General features: G+C 36.8%; 1 protein-coding gene and 2 pseudogenes across 1 annotated transcript; 1 reads left to right on the plus strand and 2 right to left on the minus strand.

The window, feature by feature from the left end:
- The first annotated feature begins 6,307 nt into the window (after nt 1-6,307).
- On the plus strand, nt 6,308-7,747 carry LOC101434717 (G2/mitotic-specific cyclin-B1 pseudogene; annotated as a pseudogene).
- An 8,262-nt stretch (nt 7,748-16,009) lies between these two features.
- On the minus strand, nt 16,010-19,984 carry LOC101434290 (myotubularin-related protein 12 pseudogene; annotated as a pseudogene).
- A 21-nt stretch (nt 19,985-20,005) lies between these two features.
- On the minus strand, nt 20,006-20,947 carry LOC101433864 (olfactory receptor 5A2-like). Its single transcript, XM_004475877.1, has one exon. The coding sequence runs from the start codon at nt 20,945-20,947 to the stop codon at nt 20,006-20,008; it is 942 nt and encodes a 313-aa protein (XP_004475934.1).
- Between the last annotated feature and the right edge of the window lie 2,459 nt (nt 20,948-23,406).

A 23,406-nucleotide genomic window follows, 5' to 3' on the forward strand; every position in this document is an offset into this window, starting at 1 on the left:
AGATTTTAAAAATTTTGATTTACTTCAATTATTCTGCATTGGATCTGACTTCCTGTGAATTGTATGTTTTTGTTCTTTCCATCAGTTTTTTTCTTTTTTTTTAAATTTTTTATGTCTTTTTTTAAAATGATAAATAGATCACACAAAACGTTATGTTAATAAAACATAAGAGGTTCCCATATACCTCACTTCCCTCCACACCCCTTGCTCCTCCCACATCAAAATCCCTTTTCATCAGTAAGGCACATTCATTGTATTTGGTGAATACACCCTGGAATACTGCCACACCACATGGACCATAGTTTACAAAGTTTACACTTTTCCCCAGTCCATCCAGTGGGTTATGGCAGGATATACAATGTCCTGCATTTGTCCCTGCAATATCATTCAGGACCACTCCAAGTTCCAAAAATGCCCCATATCACACCTCTTTCTCCCTCTTCCTGCCCTCAGTAATTCCTGTGGTCACCATCTCTACATCAATGATACAATTACTTCCATTGCTAGAGGAACAACAGTTCAATAGTCGAATACCAGCAAGTCTAGTTGAATCCATATTATATTCCTACATCCTGTGGATCCTGAGATGGTGATGTCCACTCCACATTTTGTGATTAATGACTTGATGATCAATTTCTGATTCTGAAAATCTTCTTTGACAAATTAATATCTATGCTCTTTATGTTCTATTTATAGTTCTATAATGACAGCTTGTCATATATCTCACAGTAAAGCTCAGACTTTGTTTTTATGACTGCTCACAACAACTGCCTCTGGAGAAACATCCCCCTGTCATGAGCTCTAATGCAAATCTCTCAGAGCCATTCAACACACACTCCACAAATCCCATTAGCTTCTGCATTGTAATCACAGCTTGGATGCATCTGCTTAGACTTCTCTACTGTATTGCTTGGAACCTCAGCAGGGTACTTCACAAAGAAATTATCTTTTATGTGACTTTCTGTAGGGAACGATGACTAGGATGGGAAACTGGGAGGTGCTACTGATGGTGACTTGGAAGTGTGTCAGCAGGATTTGGAGCAAACCCAGCATCTACTGGAGAAGCCCAAGGCAGAGTTAGGATGCAAGCAGGCAGGGCAGCAGCTTGGATCTGGTTCTGGATGTGCTGGTAGACCAGGTTCATCTGTCCAACAAGTTGAGCTGGGCCACCTGGCACTGGTGATCTGAGTCTGGTCCTGCTGACCCTTGGCCTCCTTCATCCTGCTTGGTGCTACCAAGCCCCTCCCTGCAACCCACCTCCTTTGTCCTGCCTCTGCCCAGGAGGACCTCCTTCTCTTCCTCCTCTTCTGTCAATGCTCCAAAAGGAAAGAAGAGAGCCTCTCAAGCTGTGGAGAGCTGCTTCTTGGAGGGCACTGAGAAAAGAAAGCTTGTATACTTAACTTTTGACTGTATGTCAAATGTTACAAAACTGGCTCTGTAATACCTGTTGAAATGAAGAGACAATAGACAGTCACTTGAAAAAAAGAAGCATGCAAAGGGTGAAATGGATTTAAGTAATATATTTTATTTGAGTCTGTAACTCAAATATATTAGCATTTCTACCACAACACCAGCCACATTTCAAATGCTCAGTAATAACATATACCCAGCAGCTACTGTAGTGGACAGAGAAGAAACAGATCATTTTCCATCCTGGAAATTTCTTTTGGACCTTTTCAGCATATCTAAGGCTATAATTTGATTCATTGGAATAAAAAGTAATCCCTTCTTCAGCTTGGTTATTAAGAATGAAATCTATGCCCCAAACTCCTAGAAGACAGAATGAAGAGGTGACAAAATTGCACATACATAGTTATTTCTCAATCATTAAGTGTTTCATTACAGATGTAGAAAATTTCCATCTTGCTGTCTTCTAGCCACAATTTCCAGATTTCTGGGAACATTTATTAAATAAAGTTATTTAGAACTTACTTCTGTATTCTCTGGCTTCAGAGTGAGCCACAATTTGCAGATCTCTGGGAACATTTATTAAATAAAGTTATTTAGAACTTACTTCTGAATTCTCAGGCTTCAGAGTGCTTATGCAAATGAGCTCAGCTCTGTCCTAAAGTCAACCCAGTATGTTTTTTGTATTGCATAGTACTCACCTCACTTCTTATTCACAGTGAACCACACCTCTTTAAGCCTATTTTATTTTTGTTTAAAGAAGGTAACAAGGTGAACTTTATGCCCTAAAGCAGAACATTATCTAGTTAAATGGAAAACCTTATTTTAACTTCCATTTCTTTTTACCCAGAGATGATTTTGCCCCTTAGGAAACTATAATTAATGACTGGTGAATTTTTTGACATTTCCAAAAATGCAGGAGGAGTGCTACAGGCATCTGGCGGGTGGAGGCCAGGGGTGCTGCTAAACATCCTACAATGCAGAAGACAGTACCCATCACCCCCCAGAAAGAATCATCCAGCCTTAAATGCCAATACTGCATGTTGAGAGGCCCTGGCTTGAGCTATGCCTATTAAGTGTGTATTAGAGATTTGGAGATCCTATTGCATCTTTAACAAATATTAAGAAATTCATATTGGGACACAGATTTGGCTCAACTGATAGAGCGTCCACCTATCACAAAGGAGGTCCAGAGTTCAAACCCAGGGCCTCCTGACCTGTGGGGTGAGCTGGCCCACACGCAATGCTGATGCACGCAAGGAGTGCCATGCCATGCAGGGGTGTCCCTCATGTAGGGCAACCCCACACACAAAGAGTATGCCCTGCAAGGAGAGCTATCCTGTGCAAAAAAATCTCAGCCTGCCCAGGAGTGGTACCATAGACATGGAGAGCTGATGCAGCAAGATGACACAACAAAAAGAGAGACGCAGATTTCCAGTGCCACTGACAAGAATGCAAAGGAACACAGAAGAACACACAGTGACGGACACAGGGAGCAGAAGGCGTGCAGGTGGAAAAGTAGAGAAATTTTAAAAAAATCTGTGATTTAAAAAATAAATAAAAATAAATTAAAAAAAGAGTTCATATCTGTCCACAAGGAATGTGCATAATCAGTTGCTGAGAAAGGAATAAAAATATACTCATATGTAGATCAAGAAAAGTCATGAAACCTTGTCAGAAATGTTCTCTAAAATCCCACTTAGTGGCCACAATAATTTCTACCAAAATATTTCTCTCTCTGACTGTAAAAATGTATCATCTGAAAATTGTTTAAGAAAAGATACTCAAAATTGCCCGACTATGTGTTGCTAGAAAATAAACTTTTTAAAATAAAAATAAGCCAAAAGCACATCATAATTTTTTAAAAACATTATCTAAAGACCAATAAATCATATCCTTTATGTTTTACCCAGCCTAAAACTCAGATCCTGATTTTAAAAATGTGACTCATCAACTTATTTCAAAACATTTTCATCCCTTGTGAGTCATGATAGTACAGGGTTTTGATTCTGTTAGTTGCTTGACAGAAACATAAACTTGTGGGAGGCGGGGCACCCGGCTTGCCTCAGTGGCAAACAGTGCGGCAAGAGGTGACACCGCCTCTGCCCACTGGGCCTAGACAAGGTGACCACGCCTGACTAGGCCTTTGCTGCTAATGGCTAGCCGGCACCGCCCTCCCCCTTCCTATCTCCTGCCTAGCCCAGCTCTCACTTCCCCTCCCCCCTCCCTTAAACCTAATCTCTTAGTAAGCTGTTTGCCCAGCAACAGCTTCAGCCTATCAAATTAGCACATAGTCTACTGGCCAATCACTAGCCCAATGCCAGAACATTGCCTTATATGGAAACAGCACTTGCCCTAGCCAATCAGAACCCGCCACACCACTCCCCAATCCTATAAATCTGCATCCCCCTCCGCAATAAATCAGACTTGTGCCATCAGCCTGTCTCCGTGACTTCTTCCTGGGCCGTGTGCCCTCCACGCCTTCGGAGCCCCCGAGGGAAACCTCAGCGGCCATACGAGGCTTTCTTCCCCACGCCAGGGACCCCTCTCGTCCCACAACGGGACCCCACTCGTCCCTTAATAGGGACCCCGCTCGTCCCACAACGGGACCCCACTCGTCCCGCAACAGGGACCCCGCTCGTCCCTTAACAGGGACCCCATTTCGCCCCTCATAAACTTTTCCATTCACAGTAGTTTGGAATGACATACCTTAATTTCAAATGTGACCACAGTTTATCTTTTCTGGCATTCTATGATTTTCATATTTTCTTTCATTTGCTTAACAGACGTTTGGAAATGTTTGAAAATCCACAAGTATTCACAATAAACATAGCATGAACCTTGGACATTAAAACCGATATATGAAATTACAAATATTTGCAATAGTATCTCAGTATTTCCCTTTCAAATTAAATATCACTGTTCAGAAGAATTTCATTTTTTTTTTCTTTTTGGTGTATAAGCTATTTTGCTTTCTTAAACTATAGTATATGAGTGTGTTAGGTGACCCACAGATGAGCTGGAATTATGTATAAAGGAAGAAATAGCAGAGAAAATTTTCAAGAAAACAGTTGATTTCAAATGATTGAAATAGAGGTAGGAAGCTTTGATCAGAATAAGGAAGAAGTCACTTTGTAAGCATAGAAATAGTGCCATCTGGGAAGTTGTTGTAAGACAACCAGATATGTGTTTTACTCTTACTTCAAGAACCAAAAGCAGTTAAAAAAGACTACAGCTGTCACACAGGAAAAAAATCAGTGTGGCATCTTTATACTGGCATGATAAAGACCAAAATATATTTAACAACAACAAAAATCTCAAATTTCACTGAGGATTCTGTAATGCAGATATTTAAAATATGTTCAATTTGTGAAGGGTCATTTTGACCTCATCTTGCAAATATCAAAAAAAAAAAAGAAAATAAACATGATTTGGGGCTCTATTTCATTTTACATTTAAATAAGCACTAAAACAAGAGGACATTAAGGTTTTTTTTCTCTCTCTTCTTATTGAAAAGCAGTAAAAGCAAAGTCAGAAATCTACTTCATAGGATAGGAATATAGCATGGCCAAATTCCATCCCACCTACCTTAGTACAACATGTTTACATAGCAAATATGCTGTTTTTCCATCATGGTAAAATTTCATAGTCTAAATACATTAGCTAAAGTAAAAGAGAATATATATCATATATTAATGAAGGGTTAATATTAATGAGGCTGAAAGTTTTAAATCTTAACAAGGTAAAGTACAATAAATGTACAGGTCTAATTTTTATTATAAGTAAAGAAAAATAATTATGAATATTTACCAGGAATAATTCTCTTGAATATGACATTTCTTAAAATGTTATTCATTTAGAAATTGAATTACAATGCAGGGTAAAACAATTTATGGGTTTACTTTGTCATTGGTAAAAATCTCTTTATTGACAAAACTAAATAAAAATATATTGAATTAAAGAGGATTGGGTCTGACACAAAAGAAGAGAGGAAGGACCCGTTATATATATGTCCCTTGTCAGTTGATTTCACTCAAGAACTTCAGAAAGCAGCTGGAAGACAGAGGAGAATCTTGTGAAGAGATGAGTCCAATTTTATGGAATTTCTTTCTCAATTTTAAGATTTCCTGGTGAGCACAGATGAGAGAGCAGGTCTGTAAATAGATTACTTGATTAATTGAGCAAGTGAGGTCTGAAGCCAACTCACAGCCACACACAGTGTGTGTACTTAGGGACATTTTGGTCCCCGACTCCAGGAGAGGTAGCAGAACCTAGATTTCAAGTATTCAGGCAGAAGAAACTAATATTCTTCATTTTTATTAATCAAATAATAGCTTGGTCTACTTTACCAGAGTTGAATTGAGTTTCTACCATAGACTTCCTCAGTCTCTGAGGTGCTGTTAAGGGATTTTGCTGGTCAGGTCACACCAGCAGGAGGACCTGGAAGGACTCTTAGTCTAAACTAGTGCTGTGCAATGGAAAGATAATGTGACCCACATACGAAATTTTATATTTTCTAATAGCCATATTAAAGAAAGTGAAAAGAAAAAAATCAAATTAATTTAATAATCTAGATATTATCATATAAATATCAATCAGTTTGAAACATTTGTCAGCTTTACTCTATTTCCTCCCCTTTATCGAAAGTCTGCACTTGCACTGGATTCTCCTGGAAACTCTTTCGAGGAAGGAACAGGCACCAATAGGAAGAGAGCGAGTGACACAAAGGAGCCAATAAGGAGGTGGGTTGCAGGGTTTGAGCCTGAGGCGGGGCTCCACTCCTTCATGCGCGCTGCAGAGGCATGGGTGTTGCTCAGTGGTGGCTTCTAGTCTATTGTTTGTCAGGCACTCTCACGTTCTGCTTCTTGTTTCTCAATTGCTGCATGGTGAAGAGCAAGCCATGGCTCTCAGAATCACCAGTAACACGAAAATTGATGTTGAAAATAAGACGGAGATTAGTATGGCAGGAGCAAAGTGAGTACATTTGACCACTGCTGCAACTTATAAAACCGGACTGTGACAAAGAATAGCTCTTGGAGACGTTGGTAACAAGGTCACTGAACAGCCACAAGCCAAAATGCCTCTGAAACAGGACGCAAAGCTTCAGCTGTTGGAAAAGTTACTGCTAAAAATCTACCAAAACCTCTGAAAAAAGCACCTTTGCAGGTGCTAGAACCAGAGCCAGGGTCAGAGACAGTGCAGGAGCTGAGCCCATTAAAGAAGAAAAACTTTTGCCTGAGCCTTTTTTGGTGGATAGTCCCTTTCCAAGCCAATGAAAACAGCTAACTGTGTCCCTGCAGATGAGTATTTTTGCCAGGCTTTCTCTGACTTAATTCTTGCAGTAAGTGATTTGGATGTAGAAGATGGAGCTGATTCAAACCTTTGTAGTGCATATGTGAAAGAAACTTATGCTTATCTGAGACAACTTGAGGAGGAGCAAGAAGTCAGACCCAAATACCTACTGGGTCAGAAAGTCACTGGAGACGAGAAAGCCATCCTAAATGACTGCCTAGCACAGGTTCACATGAAATTCAGGCTGCAGCAGTAGACCATGCATTTGACTGTTTCCATCACTGATCAGTTCATGCAGAATAATTGTGTGCCAGAAAGATGTTGCAGCTGGTTTGTGTCGCTGCCATGTTTATTGCAAGCAAATGAAGAAATGCATCCTCCAGAAACTGGCAACTTTGCCTTTGTGACTGTCCATATTTACACTATGCACCAGATCACAGATGGAAATGAAGATTCTAAGAGCTATAAACTTTGTTCTGGGTCACCCTCTGTCCCTGCACTTCAATATTTCTTCATCAGTTGTAACCTATGTACCACACTAGAGAAAAATGTTATTGGTAGGGGAAAATGTGAGGGGTTGGGATATATGGGAATCCCCTGTATTTTTGATGTAACATTTATGTAATCTAAAGTGTCTTTAAATATTTAAAAAAATAGGAACAATAAAAAAAGATTGGAGAAATTGATGTTGAGCACCATACTTTGGCCAAATACCTGATGGAACCGACTGTGTTGGGCTACACTATGGCACACATTTCTCCTTCTCAGATTGCAGGAGTTTTTGCTTAGCACTGAAAATTCTTGAAAATGGTGAATGGACACCAACTCTACAGCATTACCTGTCATACACTGAAGAATTCCTTCTTCCTGTTATACAGCACCTGACTAAGTATATATCATGGTGAATTATAGACTTACAAAGCACATAACTACCAAGATTAAGCATGCCACCTCTAAGCATACTAACATCAGCGCTCTAACTCTAGCACAGATGAATTCTGTGATAGTTCAAACCCTAGCTCAGGCTGTGAAAAGATGTAATTTGTGAACTTGAATTGATGTATTTTAATATTTGCAAATAAAATTGGCATTATGTGCTGCCTTTACAAAAAATAAAAGTGAAGTAGCATGATTAAGGTTGTGACAATTTGGAAAAAAAAGAGAAATTGGGAGGGGAAGGTAAGAGAATTTCAGAATAAATTAATCTATCTGTTAGGAGGTGTTGAATGGGATGAGAATTAAGAAGGGCTTCAACTCAATAAGGAACCTAAATAGTTAAGGGAGATACAACAATTAGTTCTTCAATTGATTCTAAAGTTTTGATATAGCAATGGACTTCATGCAGGACGAAATCTCTAGGCTATGGTATCCAACTGCTGACTATAATTGTTTAGAAGTGTATGGTGGTCTCTATGTTTTTAGCTAAGGACAACTAAGGCTTTCCTTTCTCATTCATGGAGAAATGGGGAAAAACTGACTTGTACATATGGTGTCCCAGAGTAGATCTGCTGATCTTACTCCCTCAAAGGAATTTTACTCCCTTAAAGGAATTTTGAATAGTTTCATCCCAAAGAAAGGATTCAATTTGTTCAGGTTTAAGCAATGGTGAACCATCAAAAGAAAAGTAATAATCCAATTTCTACAATGTCCCATGAGACTTAGAAATCACCCTAATTGATGTTTGTTTGTTTGTTTTCTTGGAAGGAGGGAAGTTTAAAATGCTTTGGATTTTATCAAGTTCTAGGAGGAGAGAGTTGGAGCAGGGAGGACTGAGGCAGAGAAAATTTGACCAATATCAGTAGGTGTTGTGAACCATAAATTAGGTGGAATAGTATAAACAAGATGGTGATGTTTAAATGTTACTTCTTTGGCTAGGAGAACAGGGTTATAAATGGGAAAACGTTTGTTATTTGGTCTGTTGAATCTGGTTCTAGGCATTCCAAATTAGCATCCCTCCCATTTGGGAGAAAGATGTGTGTGCTTGAAATAATCCAAAGAAATCCCTTCTGAAAAAGTAAGTTGGGCAGAACAGACTAACAGAAATTGATGTGTGGTTTGTAAAGCTCTTAATTGAAAGGGATTTGGGAGGGATTCAAGGCCATGGATTTGTGGTAACTCCCCCCATTTAAATGCAGTACTCCAGAGAGCAGGGTTAAGGGGGGCTGTGGTATTTAGACAGGGAATGTGGTCCCAGTATCTATAGGCCTCTTATACCCTAGTTGACAATTATCAGTTCTCTGTCACCTAAAAATGTGATGTAAGCATTTGGAGAAACCTCTGCTGTGTCCTGGGAGCAGGCCTGTCACATTGAAAGATACCTTGCTTTCCTGGAGGACAGAGATCATTCAGGAGATCACTGCTGCCTTTGAATTTTTTTTAATTTTTTTTATTTTACTTTAGAATTTTGGGCAGTTTTTTGAATATCCAGGTTGTTTACAGTATTTACAATTAATGGCACCATGAACCCTGGTGCTTATGTATAAATTTAAAGGATGTTTTGAGGGCTTTTTGCTTTTGTATTTGGAAATTCATGGTTTGTGCTACTTGTATTTGTTCTGTTTTAGCTTGGAAGGATTTTTTTTCCTCAGCCTTTTATAGATGTGATATAATTGATCTGTAAGATTTACTAAATCATTAGGTTCCATTGTGGCCAAATTTAGTTGTTTATGTTTTAGAGTGGTGCTTAGTTCTTCCAAAAGGGCATTAACAAAAAATAAAATTAAAAAGAGTAGTGGTCTTATAGTTAATATGGTCAAGATCTGAGAATTATTAAAGGTTTTATTACAACTGCTACAATATTCATATAAGGGTTCATAAGTCTCTGGGTACATTGTTGGATTTTATGACAATAATTTGGAGAAAAACTTCATGTATCATTCATTAAGTTCCTTAGGTACCCTATATTCTTCATTTTTTCTCAGTAGTTCTTCATTTTGAAAGGTCATTTAAGGATTTTATTCAGATTTGAAAATGACCTTCAACCAGCAGTGAAGTAAATTAACTGAAAGGCTCATAAGTATGATTAAACTTTTTTCCCCCAAACTTAACTGGGTCTTCATTAGGATTTGGGAAATCTCTAATTATTACCCTCAATTTGATCTTTGTCCAGGGGGCTTATAGCAGTTTGGAATTGTTTATGAATTCCAAAACTAGATACTGGATTATGTTCGTAAACTGGTCTGTCCCTCTGAGTGTACTAGATTGTATGAAATGCAGAAGTTTCACTTTTACTTGAATAATAATGATTAAGGTTTTGGTTGGGACACGTTAGTAGGACATTGAGTCCCCACTCTCTTGGTGGGCAGAGACTCACAGAGAAAAATACATAGCAGAGGAGTTAGAGGGAGTTTTTTGGATGCTGGAACCTCAGGAATTAAACGTGCAGGAGAAGAACACAGAGGACTAGAGATGGCTCCATAGACATGGCAGAGGCCCAGGGAGAGAGCAGAGCAGCTGTGCCTGGAGAGAATTGAGCCCTGGGAAGAAGGAAAAAGCATAGAGAGCTTAGTAGTCTAGGGATGACCTTGTGGAGAGAACAAAACAGCTTGGGCCTGGAGAGAAATGAGCTCTAGGAGAGAGATAAAAGTTATCCCAGCCTACAGCTGATATTGGAAAAAGCTGGACCACAGAGCCTTAAGAGGAAGAGGAAGGCTGAATGTCAGCAGCCATCTTGCTCCAACATGTGGCAACAGACTTTGGTGAGGGAAGTAACTTGTACTTTATGGCTTGATAACTGTAAGCGTCTATCCCAAATAAATACCCTTTATAAAAGCCAACAGACTTTTGGCTGCCTGTACAGAGCTGTATGTAACAGATGAAATCCCTGATTCTCCTTGTTTTGACTGAGTTTTAAAGGACATAAGACGATAACAGCAATCTGGTCCGAATTCAGGGGAATCTTTAAAGAAGGGGAGTTCAGCTTAGCTATGATAGAGGTGGTTGCTTTGGATCTTGTTATTTACACAATACAATGTCAACAGAGAAATAAGTCAACAACAAACTATGATTTGTGTTGAATAAAATGAAAACCCAAAGAAGAGGTGATTGTAGGGATAAATAGTAATGGTTAAATTGCTTCATATTATAGACCACTTTAATCAAATTTGATTAGGTAACAACTATACTAAAATAATTCTTTACTTTTATATTTATAAAGTCAATAAAATTTGATACAACTCAACACAAATAAAGACCCTTCCAAAAGGTAAAAAAAAAAACCTTAAAGTTGCTTCAATATTTTACCTAAAAAATGTTGGAAGTATTTAAATTAGTATGTTATATTATTCATAAGAAAAGAAATAAATACTGAATTATAATACTGTTAAGCATAAATGCTTTTGAAACAGCTTTATTGATCTAATATTGACATACAATAAAAGCATGAATTTAAACTATATAATTTATTGTATTTTGATATTTATATATACTTGTGAAACCATCACCATAATCAAGATACTAATTGTGCTCATTGCACCAAAAAATTGCTTATGCCCTCTTAAAATGCTTGACTTGTGATCTCTGCCTCCCTTTAATCCTCAGGCAATGATAGAACTACTTTTTAATATTGTAAATCAGTTTCCATTTCCTTAAGTTTAACAAAAATTGAAATAGTCAGCATGTACATTTTATTTCTTAGTTTCTTTTACTCAGAATAATTTTGAGATTCATCTAACATGTAGAACATATCAATATTGAATTCAATTTTATTGCTGAATAATAGCTCATTGTTTGGATGTACATTTTGTTCATCATTTTACCTCTTGGTAGACATTTGGGTTTTTTCAGTTTTGGGGTTTACAAATGAAGTTGCTATGAATGTTTGTGTACAGGTATTTAAGTTAAAGTAAACTTTCATTTATCTTAAATAAGTGCTTAAATGTGCAATTGTTATAGATCATATTGTAATTGTATAGTTAACATTCTAAGAAACGGCTATAATGATTTCCAAAGTATTTGTAATATATTATAATCCTATCATTAGCATGTGAAAGTTTTGGATCTTCCATATCTTTCCTACATTTGGTATGCTCTGTCATTTTTTATTTTAGTCATTCTAACAAGGACATAGAGACACCTAAATCATGTTTAATTCAAATTTTCCACATTATAAATGTTGAAAATATTTTATGTTTTTTTGCCTTCTGTATATCTTTGTTTGGTGATGTGCCTGATTAAATGATCTGAATTCAAAAAGGGGTCATAATTGATGACCTGCTGAAATAAGAAGGACTATAAGGAAGCAGACTTGGCCCAGTGGATAGGGCGTCTGTCTACCACATGGGAGGTCCACAGTTCAAACCCCAGACCTACTTGACCTGTGTGGAGCTGGCCCACGGGCAGTGCTGATGCGCACAAGCAGTGCCGTGCCACACAGGGGTGCTCCCCGTGTAGGGGAGCCCCACACACGAAGAGTGCACCCCATAAGGACAGCCGCCCAGCGCAAAAGAAAGTGCAGCCTGCCCAGGAAGGCCGCACACACAGAGAGCTGATGTAGCAAGATGATGCAACAAAAAGAAACATAGATTTCTGTGCCGCTGACAAGAGAAGCAGACAAAAAGAAGAACACTCAGCAAATGGACACAGAAAACAGACAACTGGGGCAGGGGGGTGGGAAGGGGAGAGAAAAAAATAAAATAAATCTTAAAAAAAAAAAAAAAAGAAGGACTATAAGAGAAATCTGTGGAAAAGGATGTGGCTTAAGCAGTTGGGCTCCTGTCTACCATATAGGAGGTCCAGGGTTCGATGCCCAGGCCCTCCTGGTGAGGACAAGCTGGCTTGCATGGTAAACTACCCACACGAGTGCCAGCCCATGCAGAAGTGCCATGCCACACAGGAGTGCCACCCCATGCGGGAATACCACCCCATGTGGCAGTGCCAGCTGACATGGAGAGCTGACACAGCAATATGACGCAACAAGAGACACAGAGGAGAGAAAATAAGAAGACATAGAAGAACAGGGAGTTGAAGTGGTGCAAGATAGTGATCGCCTCTCTTCCACTCTGGAAGTTCCCAGGATTGGTTCCGGGAGCCGCCTAATGAGAATATGAGCAGACACAGAAGAACACACAGTGAATGGACACAGAGAGCAGACAGTGGAGGGGGGAGAAATAAAGAAATAAATATTGTTAAAAAATGAGAAATCTGTGAACAACTGTATGCCAATAAAATAGATAACCTAGATGAAATGGTCACATTCTTAGAAACACACCAACTACCTACACTGATGCAAGAAGTAGATCTCAGAAAGCCAGTTAGTGGTAAAGAGATTGAATCAATAATCTAAAACTTCCCAACAAAGAAATCCCAGTACCATGTGACCTCACAGAGGAATTCTAACAAATATTCAAGAAAACTCACCTATGGTTTTGCTCAAACACTTGTGAAAAATTGAAGAGGAAACACTGCATAATTCACTCTATGAGGCCAACAGCATACTCATACCGAAGCCAGATAAAGATGTCACAATAAAAGAATACAACAGATTAGTGTTTCCTCAACAGAATACTAGCAAACTGAATCCAACAGCATATTAAAGAATTATATATCATGAGCAAGTGGGATTTATCCCTGGTATGCAAGTTTGGTACAAAATAAGCAAATCATTCAGGCATTGATTTGCAGAAGGAGATGGCAGTCCCCATGGGAATAAAGTTCCTAAAAAAATGCACATTGGAAGAACTTGAAGAAGGGAAAAATGGAATATATAATGGTGTTCTTAGCTGGAGCACTGAAGATGATGAAAATATGACACTGGCAAGGTGTACAGGCATGATTATCGGGCCACCAAGTGTGGATGCATGGAGCATACCAGTGCTAGCAAAGTGTCAAAATATAGCATTAAAGTTGTTTTTCAAGAGCTAAGATGTTTAATATCCATACACTCTAAGAAGCTGCCACAGTCACCAGAAGGACACGTATTCAACAATTAATTTTATTGGATCTCAAATTTGTCCTAAATTAACAACCATCTTCTCATGTTAATATATTGATTAAGGATCACAATGCAAAATACATTAAGTAAAAGAATTCCAGGCTGTAAACATGACTGGGACATTTGCAAGGACATATTTAATGTATATATACCTATTATGTCTTTAGATAACAAAAAGAAAAATGCAGCACAATTTTTTTTTCTTTTATCAAGGAACTTTCATTTAAGCATAAACCTGTAGTACTCAAAGTAAAATTCAGGTTTATAAGATGAAGGAATGGCAAGAAGTGTCAGATTGTTGTGGAAGAAGATACATTTCTGAAAAGTAATTTAAAGAAGGAAAATCATAAATGGCATGCTTTTTCTACTCACTTAGTGGGAGAAAATTTTGAAAATTTTGTTAATTTTTGCAGCAATGTGAGTGCTGAATACTAGTAGTAGCAAAATATATTCAAGATTGTTTTGATACCTATATTTATTTTTAAAATGTCAGGGGGAGGTTGATGAATTTATGTTAAAAGCTCCTCCTGTGTGTTACATGTAACAGACATTGTAAATATTTGTTTATAGTCTTTGTTTAACAAAGACTATAAATTTAAGTTTAAGTGAAACCAACAAAAAGGAAAAAGGTGTAAGCAATTTTGATCTTCAGATTTAAATTACTCTTAAAATATAAATAAAATGTGGACAGTATCCTCAGGGAAAAAACTAAATTAAAAAATCCTTTCATGTAATATACTGAAAACAAACACACTGTGCTGAATTCCATTCACTTCTGACTTCTGACTGCTTCCTGTGACTTTTTCTTTATGTGTCTGAATTTCATTCTGCTTATAATTAATGATTAATAGGATTAAGACCCATCTTTCTTCCACTGGGTAACACTTAACAAGTAGTCTCACCAAAAGGTGTTCATTACAATGGGTTCACTCCTATAGGAATAAAATATGCTCGAGAACACGTTTTTCTGGGGCCATAGCCTCAAGCCACTACAACATCCTACAATGCCCAGGACTGTCCCCCACAACAAAGAATGATCTGTTCTAAAATGGCTATAGTGCCTCAGTTAAGAAGCATAGTTGTCAGTTATAAACTGCCCTATAAATTTTCTTAGTTTATAGAACTATATATCTATAGTTTTTGGAATATATATTGCATATCTTATTGTCACAATGGAGTCAAATTTTTAAAAGGATAACTGTAAAATCCTTAAATCTTTATACAGTTAGTACTACACATTGTAATAACTAATATGTGCAAAAGGAAATTAAAATGAAATTTAAAAAAAATTCAACTAATAATTATTATATGGCATATCAAACCTGGCAGGGTTTAGCAAATCCTTGCTTAAAAAATATTATAGACCCAGATATTACATAATACAAAAGAAGAAAAGCTATTAAACACTGATAATTATTGTTACCTCAAGCATTAGGGGAAAAAAAACAACAAAATACAAATAAAACACAAAATAAAAATAAATAATGAAGACAAATAACATTTAAAAAAATAGAAAATGATCTCTATTAGAGTTTTAAAATGCCAAAAATCAACTTAAAAACAAATACAATCTTGTAAAAATGAATTTTTTTTGCTTTCAAATTGTGCTTTAATTTCTGTAGTCAGATATGATGTAGTGAGATATGAGTATTAACTGTTGTACATCCAGAAAATAAAAAGCACATTTATTCAGATTTAGCCCAACAGCTTTTTCCCCTAATAAGAAAGACAAGGAAAGTTTGAATTTAATTAAAGCTAGTTCATCTTCAGTGTAAAAGCTAGGAGATATAAACAAACTTCAGGTGTTATATACAGTAAATAAATGTACATTACCATATTTGCACAGTGCAGCATTTAAACAAAGTCTCATTTCAGCTTTTACTGTTAAACATAACCTACATCTCAATCTTGAGTAAACATTTCACAATACATAAACCCAATAAGAATTCTGTGCACAAATACATGTTATAGAAATCTGATTTCAAACATATATAAATTGCCATGACCTTACATTTTGCAACAGCTTACTTTTCTATTGTAATCTTTAAAAAATAATGGAAAAATATTTCAATGCACATTCAGCTGCTATGAAAACACCCGTGATCTTGTGCCTTTAAACCATTCTTTGTGCAGTGTAGAGCATCACACCAGGCACTTTTGGAATGAAATTTGCTAAACTCCTAAGACAGAAGAGGCTACAGCATAAATATTCACGTTATAATATGGTAACAAAATAGTTAGCTCCTTATTTGGGAGTGAAAGGGGCAGAGAAGTAAGTGGAGATAAGTGCTAGTTTTAAGATGGCTCATAGAACATATGCGTAGTAGCTAATGGGCTAGCATATTTTTAAAAACCTCTACTGTAAGCCTAACACCAACCTCACCAGGGACTTTCTGGCTCCTCTCTGTGAGGCAACAACATACGTAGTCAGCAGGTTTGCTGTGCCAGCCGTCCTAGAATGCTCGAAGGTTGTCTTGCAGCTCCTCTGAAGAATTAATGTTTGCTAATTCTCTTGCCCAGAAGGTTTTTAATTAAATGATCTATTTCTTCCCGGAAAAAAACCTCTTTTGGGAGATGACTTAGGCTGGGTGAGTGGAAAAGAAAGCTGTTGTTGATGTTTAAACACATTCCTTTTCACTGGCCTTTGTCTAGTTTTGGCTTTTCCACATAACGAGGGTTTTTGAGCAACATCTGGGCTTTGGGTTCAAACTGTACAGACCAGTCCCACAGGATGAGCAGAGTCAAAGGCTTGCTTTGTGTATCCTGGCCTTCCCTACCCATGTTAGTATCTTTTCAATGGAGTAAACTGAAGAAGGTGCTAAAAATAGGTATGCACAGGCTGTCTGACAAAACAGGTATGTCTCCCTGAATTCAAATGCTGGGGAGCTGGTGCACCAGCTGCCACACACAATCTAAGAAAAGCAGGAGTGCAGGAGCCTCCTCTGTAACTCTGGTGTAGATGGTTGAAGAGATGCAGGAAACAGTGTCCACCAATGATCCACTCCTTTTGGATGAGACACTGGAAACCAAACCAGTTCAACTGTGCATGTCTGTCATCACTTGCACCAGAGAGGAAATGATGCAGCACAGCTCAGAAGTGTTCTCTAAGAGAAGAATATTCATGTTCTGTGTTCCCAAATATTCTGTAATCTCTACTGCTTTTCAAAGACAATGTCTGATTATGTCAAGCCAGCTGCTACTTTCCAACAGAGAAGATCATTTTATATCTGTGTCCCAAAATTCAATCTATTATCTATCAGAAAGACCTTTAAATTTAGAGGATGCAGTTTGAATTTCCTGCAGGAAGTTGCTTAATAGGTCTTCAGTTTTAACAATTTCATAGGGTGGCCTGTGGATGGTCTGGTAAATTCCATCCAAGAAGCTTTTTTGGATTTGTAAATTGCCATCATCCTGTTTTTGGGCAGTGCTGACATTTTTAAAAGGGCACATTCCTTGTGACAGGACCAACAACATATTGGTACTCCATGACCAGGGATTTGTGAAATATCCTCTTTAGGAGGAGGGATGGAGACAACAAAGTATGCTAGCAAATTTTCACAGACCTTATAGCCTTCAATGACAACCATTGCCTTGTACCTCCCATCGCCCTTGGTCTGCTCGAATTGCTGACACCAGTCCTTAAGTGTGTCAAACATTACAGTATTGTTCTTGGCATCTGTGACTATAATGCTCTGTGCAGCAGGTGCACAGAAAAACAGGAACTAATGTTTAAGCAGTTTAGTAGCTTGGGTATGATGAATTATGCCAAGGAAAATCCTTTTGACTTCCTCTTCCTTCGTGTACCTAGACAAAATTGTAAAACCCGAAAGGATGATGAGTTTCTTGGTATATTTCTTCAGTTGTCCAAAGTGAGTTTTCTTGTTTTGTTTTGTTTTTTTCCCTCATCTAACACTCCATAAATCTGATCAATACAGTGGTGTGTAATGTCATTTTCTCCTATAACCTGATTCTTAAATTGAGTTTCATCATTATCCAATGCAGATTCATCATCACTCATGAAAACATCTTGAAGTCTGTGCAGACAAGTCTCCCATAGATCCCAGGCTGACGTGAATCTTCCTGGACCTACTTTATTACTGTGCTGGCTTCACAAAGCAGCTGTTCTGGCAACAACAGTTACTTCCTTCTCTGTTATTCCCTTTGCGTTTGTGTGAATTTCCTCCGGCCCACATAGGACACGAAAGAGGACTTAGGCGCTTTGGTGCTGTCGCCACCACCCACAACCCCTTTCCCAGCAAACCACCTTTCTGGGAAGGAGCGACTCAAGAGAGCAGAGGAGGCAGCTAGGGCCCTTCAAGGTCATCGTCTCGGCCATAGTCACCAGCTGCTGGAGCTCCGCCCACCCCAGGGCAGTCGCAACTGCGGTGCTGCCGGTGTCTGGTGCCTAAAAATGAAATTAACAAATCTTTTGGAACGAATTACCTATATCAGGAATGAAGAAAAAAATGCATTAAATATATTAAAAAGCGTTATAAGAACATACAGTTGTACATTTTGTGGTAATGAATATTGTACTTTATCTTAAATTGACACACTCCTGGAAAACAAAAGTTAACAAACTGATAGAAGAAAAACTACAGAATATGATTAGTAATATATCTCCTAATTCAATTGATTTGGACATCATAGAAATTAGACAGGTCAAAGAGAAATGCATGTCAAGATAGACTCACCAATAATATTTTTAAATGTTTAAGGAAAATTTTTGATTACTTTAGTAGTGCAAGATTTATTATTCTTAAATTTTGAAAATTAATTTCCATAATCAGTACAGATTACATCTTAACAAAAAATAAGAGAAATATTCTAGAATCATCTAGAGAAAACATCGCAACTAATGTTTTATTTTTAAAACCTAGTCCAGCTCTGTGCATGAATGTCCTTTCCAATGTCATTGCCAACTTTATGGTTCCTTTGCAATAGTCATCTTGTCTGTCCTGCCCCAAACAAAACTGTGATTATATTAATATCCAACAAAAATATACAAAATACATATTACAAATTAGAAGAATAATCACTGGATGGGGCCATTCAGTGCAGGGGATTAGTGACTGGAAGGGAAAACAAATGGGAATTATGGAGTACCAGGGACAATGCAATGCTTGATGTGAATTCTAGTTACAAAGGTTTGCTCAGTTCCTGAAAGTTCAGGATGTATTCCCAAAGAGTTTAGTAGCAAAATTAATCAAGGATTGCTGGTTGATCAACTATGAACATTGATGGAATATGAGACAACAAGGAAGAATCTAAAAAGTTGGATTTTCCAATGTAAATGCGGGGAGACCCATTACATCAGCAAGAGCCCATTGCATTAGAGTGGTGAAATGAAGCTGAGTTAATTTTGTACTTTATAACTTCCACAGTTAAAGCCTGTATTCGCAAGGAATTAATTAGTGATGCAAACAAATATTTTACCTAGAAATTCATTACAATAGCATTTTGAAGGAATGTATGTGAATACAAACTTAATATTAAAGTATAAAGAACATTTATTTTAGCAAATGTACACCACAGAATAACATACATCCAAACAAATCAGATGGTTAAAATAATTTACTAATATGGGAATTTACTTAAATATAAAAATAAATACATATACATATTCAAGCAACTGGTAAAAATTATAATGTGAAGCATAGACTTTGGTTAGTAACTGTGCTTCAATATTAATTAATCCATTGTGACAAATGTACCACATTAAGCTACAATGGCAGTAATAGGGGAAAAAGTATTGGGGTGTTATAGGGAATGCCCTATAGTTTTCTTGTCAATTTTCCATAATCTAAACCTCCTCTAAAATAAAACTTTATGATTATTGAAAAAATAAATGGGCATATGATAATTAATTATGCCATAATTAAATAGAAATCTATGACAAGGAATAGCTTACAGCTCATCATTTTTGCTTGATGTTTATTTACTAAATGTATTTATGAGTTACAAACTGTTTTTAAGAGCCCATCTGCCAGATGGAAGAACACAACTCCCTTTATCAGACACTTAATTTTTTTTTGTCATGGAGGCTGTTAAAGCATTTATTATGCAGGTATTCATCTGACACATTATATGGGACTAAACTAGATTATTTTATGTTCGTGAGTGCCTTGTGGAAATGGTCCTTGTGTTATTTCACTTTCTATCACTATGCCACTGCATTATGACATAATTAAATAAAATAAGTATCGAATAACTATTTGAATATAATCAAACTGAAACCTAAAGTTCAGAGAGCTATCAATATTGAATAGTATCAATTTCATAATATAATTTTTAATACTTACTATTTGCAAATGTATTTTGGAAATCTAGTCCAAATTGCTCATTTTCGTTCATCTCTCAAAACACCTTCATGTTTCAAGCCAAGAGCAATCTCCTTCGTGCTAGAACATTGCTGAAAGCTTTCTTCACATCTTTGTTTCTCAAGGTGTAGATGAGAGGATTTACCAATGGGGTGACCACACAGTAAATCACTGACACCACTTTCCACATGTTGAAATTGTACGTGGCTGGAGGCCGGACATAGGCAAAGATGATGGTGCCATAATAGATGGTGACCACCGTGAGGTGGGAAGCACAGGTGGAGAAAGTTTTCTTCCAAGCTGCCTGGGAAGACATTCTTACTATTGTGACCACAATTTGGCCATAGGAGGATATGGTAAGTAGGAAAGAACTTAGAATCACCACAGAGCTACATGTATAACCCAAGGCCTCTGCAAGGAATGTATCTGAGCATGACAGTTTGTAAATGGGGTCTGAGTCACAAAAGAAATGATTGATCTTCTGGGGGCCACAGAAGTTGAGTTGAGTGATAAGTATGGTAGGTAGGACAGGGGCAATGAAGCCCCCAATCCAAGATCCAGCTGAAAACTGTAGGCAAATATCAACACTCATGAGGACTGAGTAGCGTAGAGGGCTACATATCGCCAGGTACCAGTCATAGGCCATCACAGCTAGCAGGATGCACTCAGCAGCCCCCATGGAGAAAAAGAAGTAGAACTGGGTTATACAACCCGAAACAGAGATGGTGACAACCTGTGATAGGCAGGTAGTCAGCAGTTTAGGCACTGTAACTGTGGTGTACCAGATTTCTAAGAAGGCCAAATTTCCTAAGAAAATGTACATGGGTGTCTGGAGTGTGGATTCCATGAGAACAATGTAAATGATAAGAGCGTTTCCTGTGAGCGAGAGCAGGTACACAATGAGAAACATCAAAAATAATGTGAGCTGTGGATGGGGAACACTGGAAAACCCAAGGAAAATGAACTCCCTCACTGTTGTTTGGTTTTTTACATCCATATTTCATCTTCCCTGATCTGCAATAGATCAATAAAGCCCAGAAAGTTTAGGTATATGAAAAACAAGGACTGGATATTCTCACATTCATTTTTAAATGACAATAAAGGATCCCTAAAAATAATAGGAAATGTTGGCAGAGAAAAAAAAATGACCTCATTCTAAACCTGGGAGGTGTCTAAACCTGGATTAAATTGTTGGGTTTTCAATTTTAAAAAATACTCCAAGGAAAATATTACAATAATCCCCGTTTTAGAGATGAAGAAACTAAGTAAGTAGTAGTTTTCACACAATTACAGAAATCTCTTGGTGGCACTGCTTTTCAAAGCTGCAGGTTGATTTAAAATACCATGATCCACACTCATACATTTAATGTTATTACAAAGAAGAATATGAACTGTCCCATAATTATAACCTATTGAAAGACCAACAACATAAAGCAGGTCAGAAGGCAGGGATTAGGGGCCTCTGGACTAGAGTTCTCAGCCATATGAGTAACCTCATAAGAAAAAAGGATACATATAATTTTAACTTCATTACTCCCTGATTGATGCCATCAAATTAGGGGTTGGTAAGTATCAATACATAGATAAAATCCTATATTCAGAAAACAAAACAATAAGTAGGGTTCAAAATTGGCTTGAAAGAGATTTTATTTTAAAATACTCTTTAAGTTCCCTAGTCATAGACTTGTTTTCACAGTGGTTAAAAATAGTCAATCAAATCAATTTAGGAAATCTTTTGAGAAATAGTTGATTATCAAAGACATATTATTTTTACAAGGGCTTAAGGGCCAGAATATTCAGATAATATTTGTAAAGTAAAATTTTGCTTGGTATCCATAAAAATTATTACATACGTAAAATATATTTATTTTACTATTGTTTAAAAACTCCGAACAGCAAAGTCACAAGCTTGAAAATTTATATCACAAAAGAAAAGACAGCTGAAATTAAACGCGGAGCCATTTGACTTCACATCTATAATGTCTTCTTTTAATCCTTCATGGAAGTTTTGAATCATAAAACTCTACTGAAATAAATATATATAGGCTTTAAAACACATATTAATTTTAACTGTGGTGCACTGTTGTTGCAATACATAATACTTTAAGATATAGCTGATGGAAATTATGAATTAGGCGTATTTAAAATGTCAAGGAATATTAGTGTGCTTAGTTTAAATTTTAGTTGTATTCCTAATTAAACTATTCATATTAACCCCTTAAAAAATCTAAGGTTTTTGTCATATTTCTTGGATTTAAAAAATTTAATTGTATAGCTAAAAAATATCATGGCTATCAATATACCACGAATCTTTAGTTTAGGCTGCTTGGGTGAAACAGCTTGGACTAATTTAAAAATATATACATTTTTCATTATTTTGATTATCTGATTCTTTAAAGAGAATCATTAAAATTTATATTATTCATGTAACACCAAAGATCCAAGGGGATTCTTAATTCCCTTTCCTATTATGACAAAAATATTTGTCAGTTACTTTTGTCCTAGGAATCACACACTCAAAAAGCTAAATTAACTCTTTGGAAAGAGTTTTGACAAAGAATCATAATAACATGATCCTATGGAGATAATCCCTTCCCTTTCTCTAAGACATACCATATTTACTTAATGTTACCTTTAACAGAATTAGGATTAGAGAGTCTACAGATCAATATTGATATAGGTGATAATTGGAAGATAGAGAAAAGTAATTTAGTAAATTATTTTTACAAAAATAAAAATAACAACAATGAAATCAAGGAATATGTAAATAATTTACATTAATATTTTGGTTTTAATTTTCAAACTATAGTAATATTTTTCTATTTGCCAGATGGGTGCTTTAGGAAGTATATTGTCTCTGCTAATAGAAATATCTAAAATCATTTTTAAAATGTTTGCAGTCATGCAGCTACATTTCCATTATTTCTGAGACAAGTGAAGAATAACGTGAATACTTCCAAAGGTATACTCACAGCTTATATTCTGTTTTGATCTTTTTTCTGGAATAGAAGATTATTACTTAAATTTTCTTACAAATACTTCTTTTCAGTAAGAATATGTATTGGAGCCTATATAGCATTTGGTTGGGTCAGAAGAAAATAAACCATAGTATTTCCTCACTGCTGGTGGCTGGGGATTCATTAGTTCTATTGCCTTATCAGCAATCCCATAAGTTGTTCCATGGCATCTATGCTGTAAACACCAAATTCTCTGTTGCGTTTTTCTTCTTCTTCAGATATCTCTTATTTCCCTGTTGACAAGGTACAGGGAAAGCCATGGCTAAAATTCCCTTTGTGAAAACTATTTTCATAATTTCTATAGTAGAGACCTGGAGAGCTGTCCTCTATCTTGGGACTTCATGCAGGCTCCCTGAGGACTTTCTGTTGGTTTGGGATATTGTATTCTCCCTAAGAAGAAAGAAAAAGCAAAGGAATTATAGGCAGCTTTAGCAAAGTC

The sequence above is a fragment of the Dasypus novemcinctus genome, chromosome 22 (assembly GCF_030445035.2).
Source record: "Dasypus novemcinctus isolate mDasNov1 chromosome 22, mDasNov1.1.hap2, whole genome shotgun sequence".
NCBI lineage: Eukaryota > Metazoa > Chordata > Mammalia > Cingulata > Dasypodidae > Dasypus > Dasypus novemcinctus.

Excerpts from the sequence above, each read along its gene's own strand:
- LOC101433864 (XM_004475877.1), bottom strand. The coding sequence starts at position 20,947 with ATGGATGTAAAAAACCAAACAACAGTGAGGGAGTTCATTTTCCTTGGG.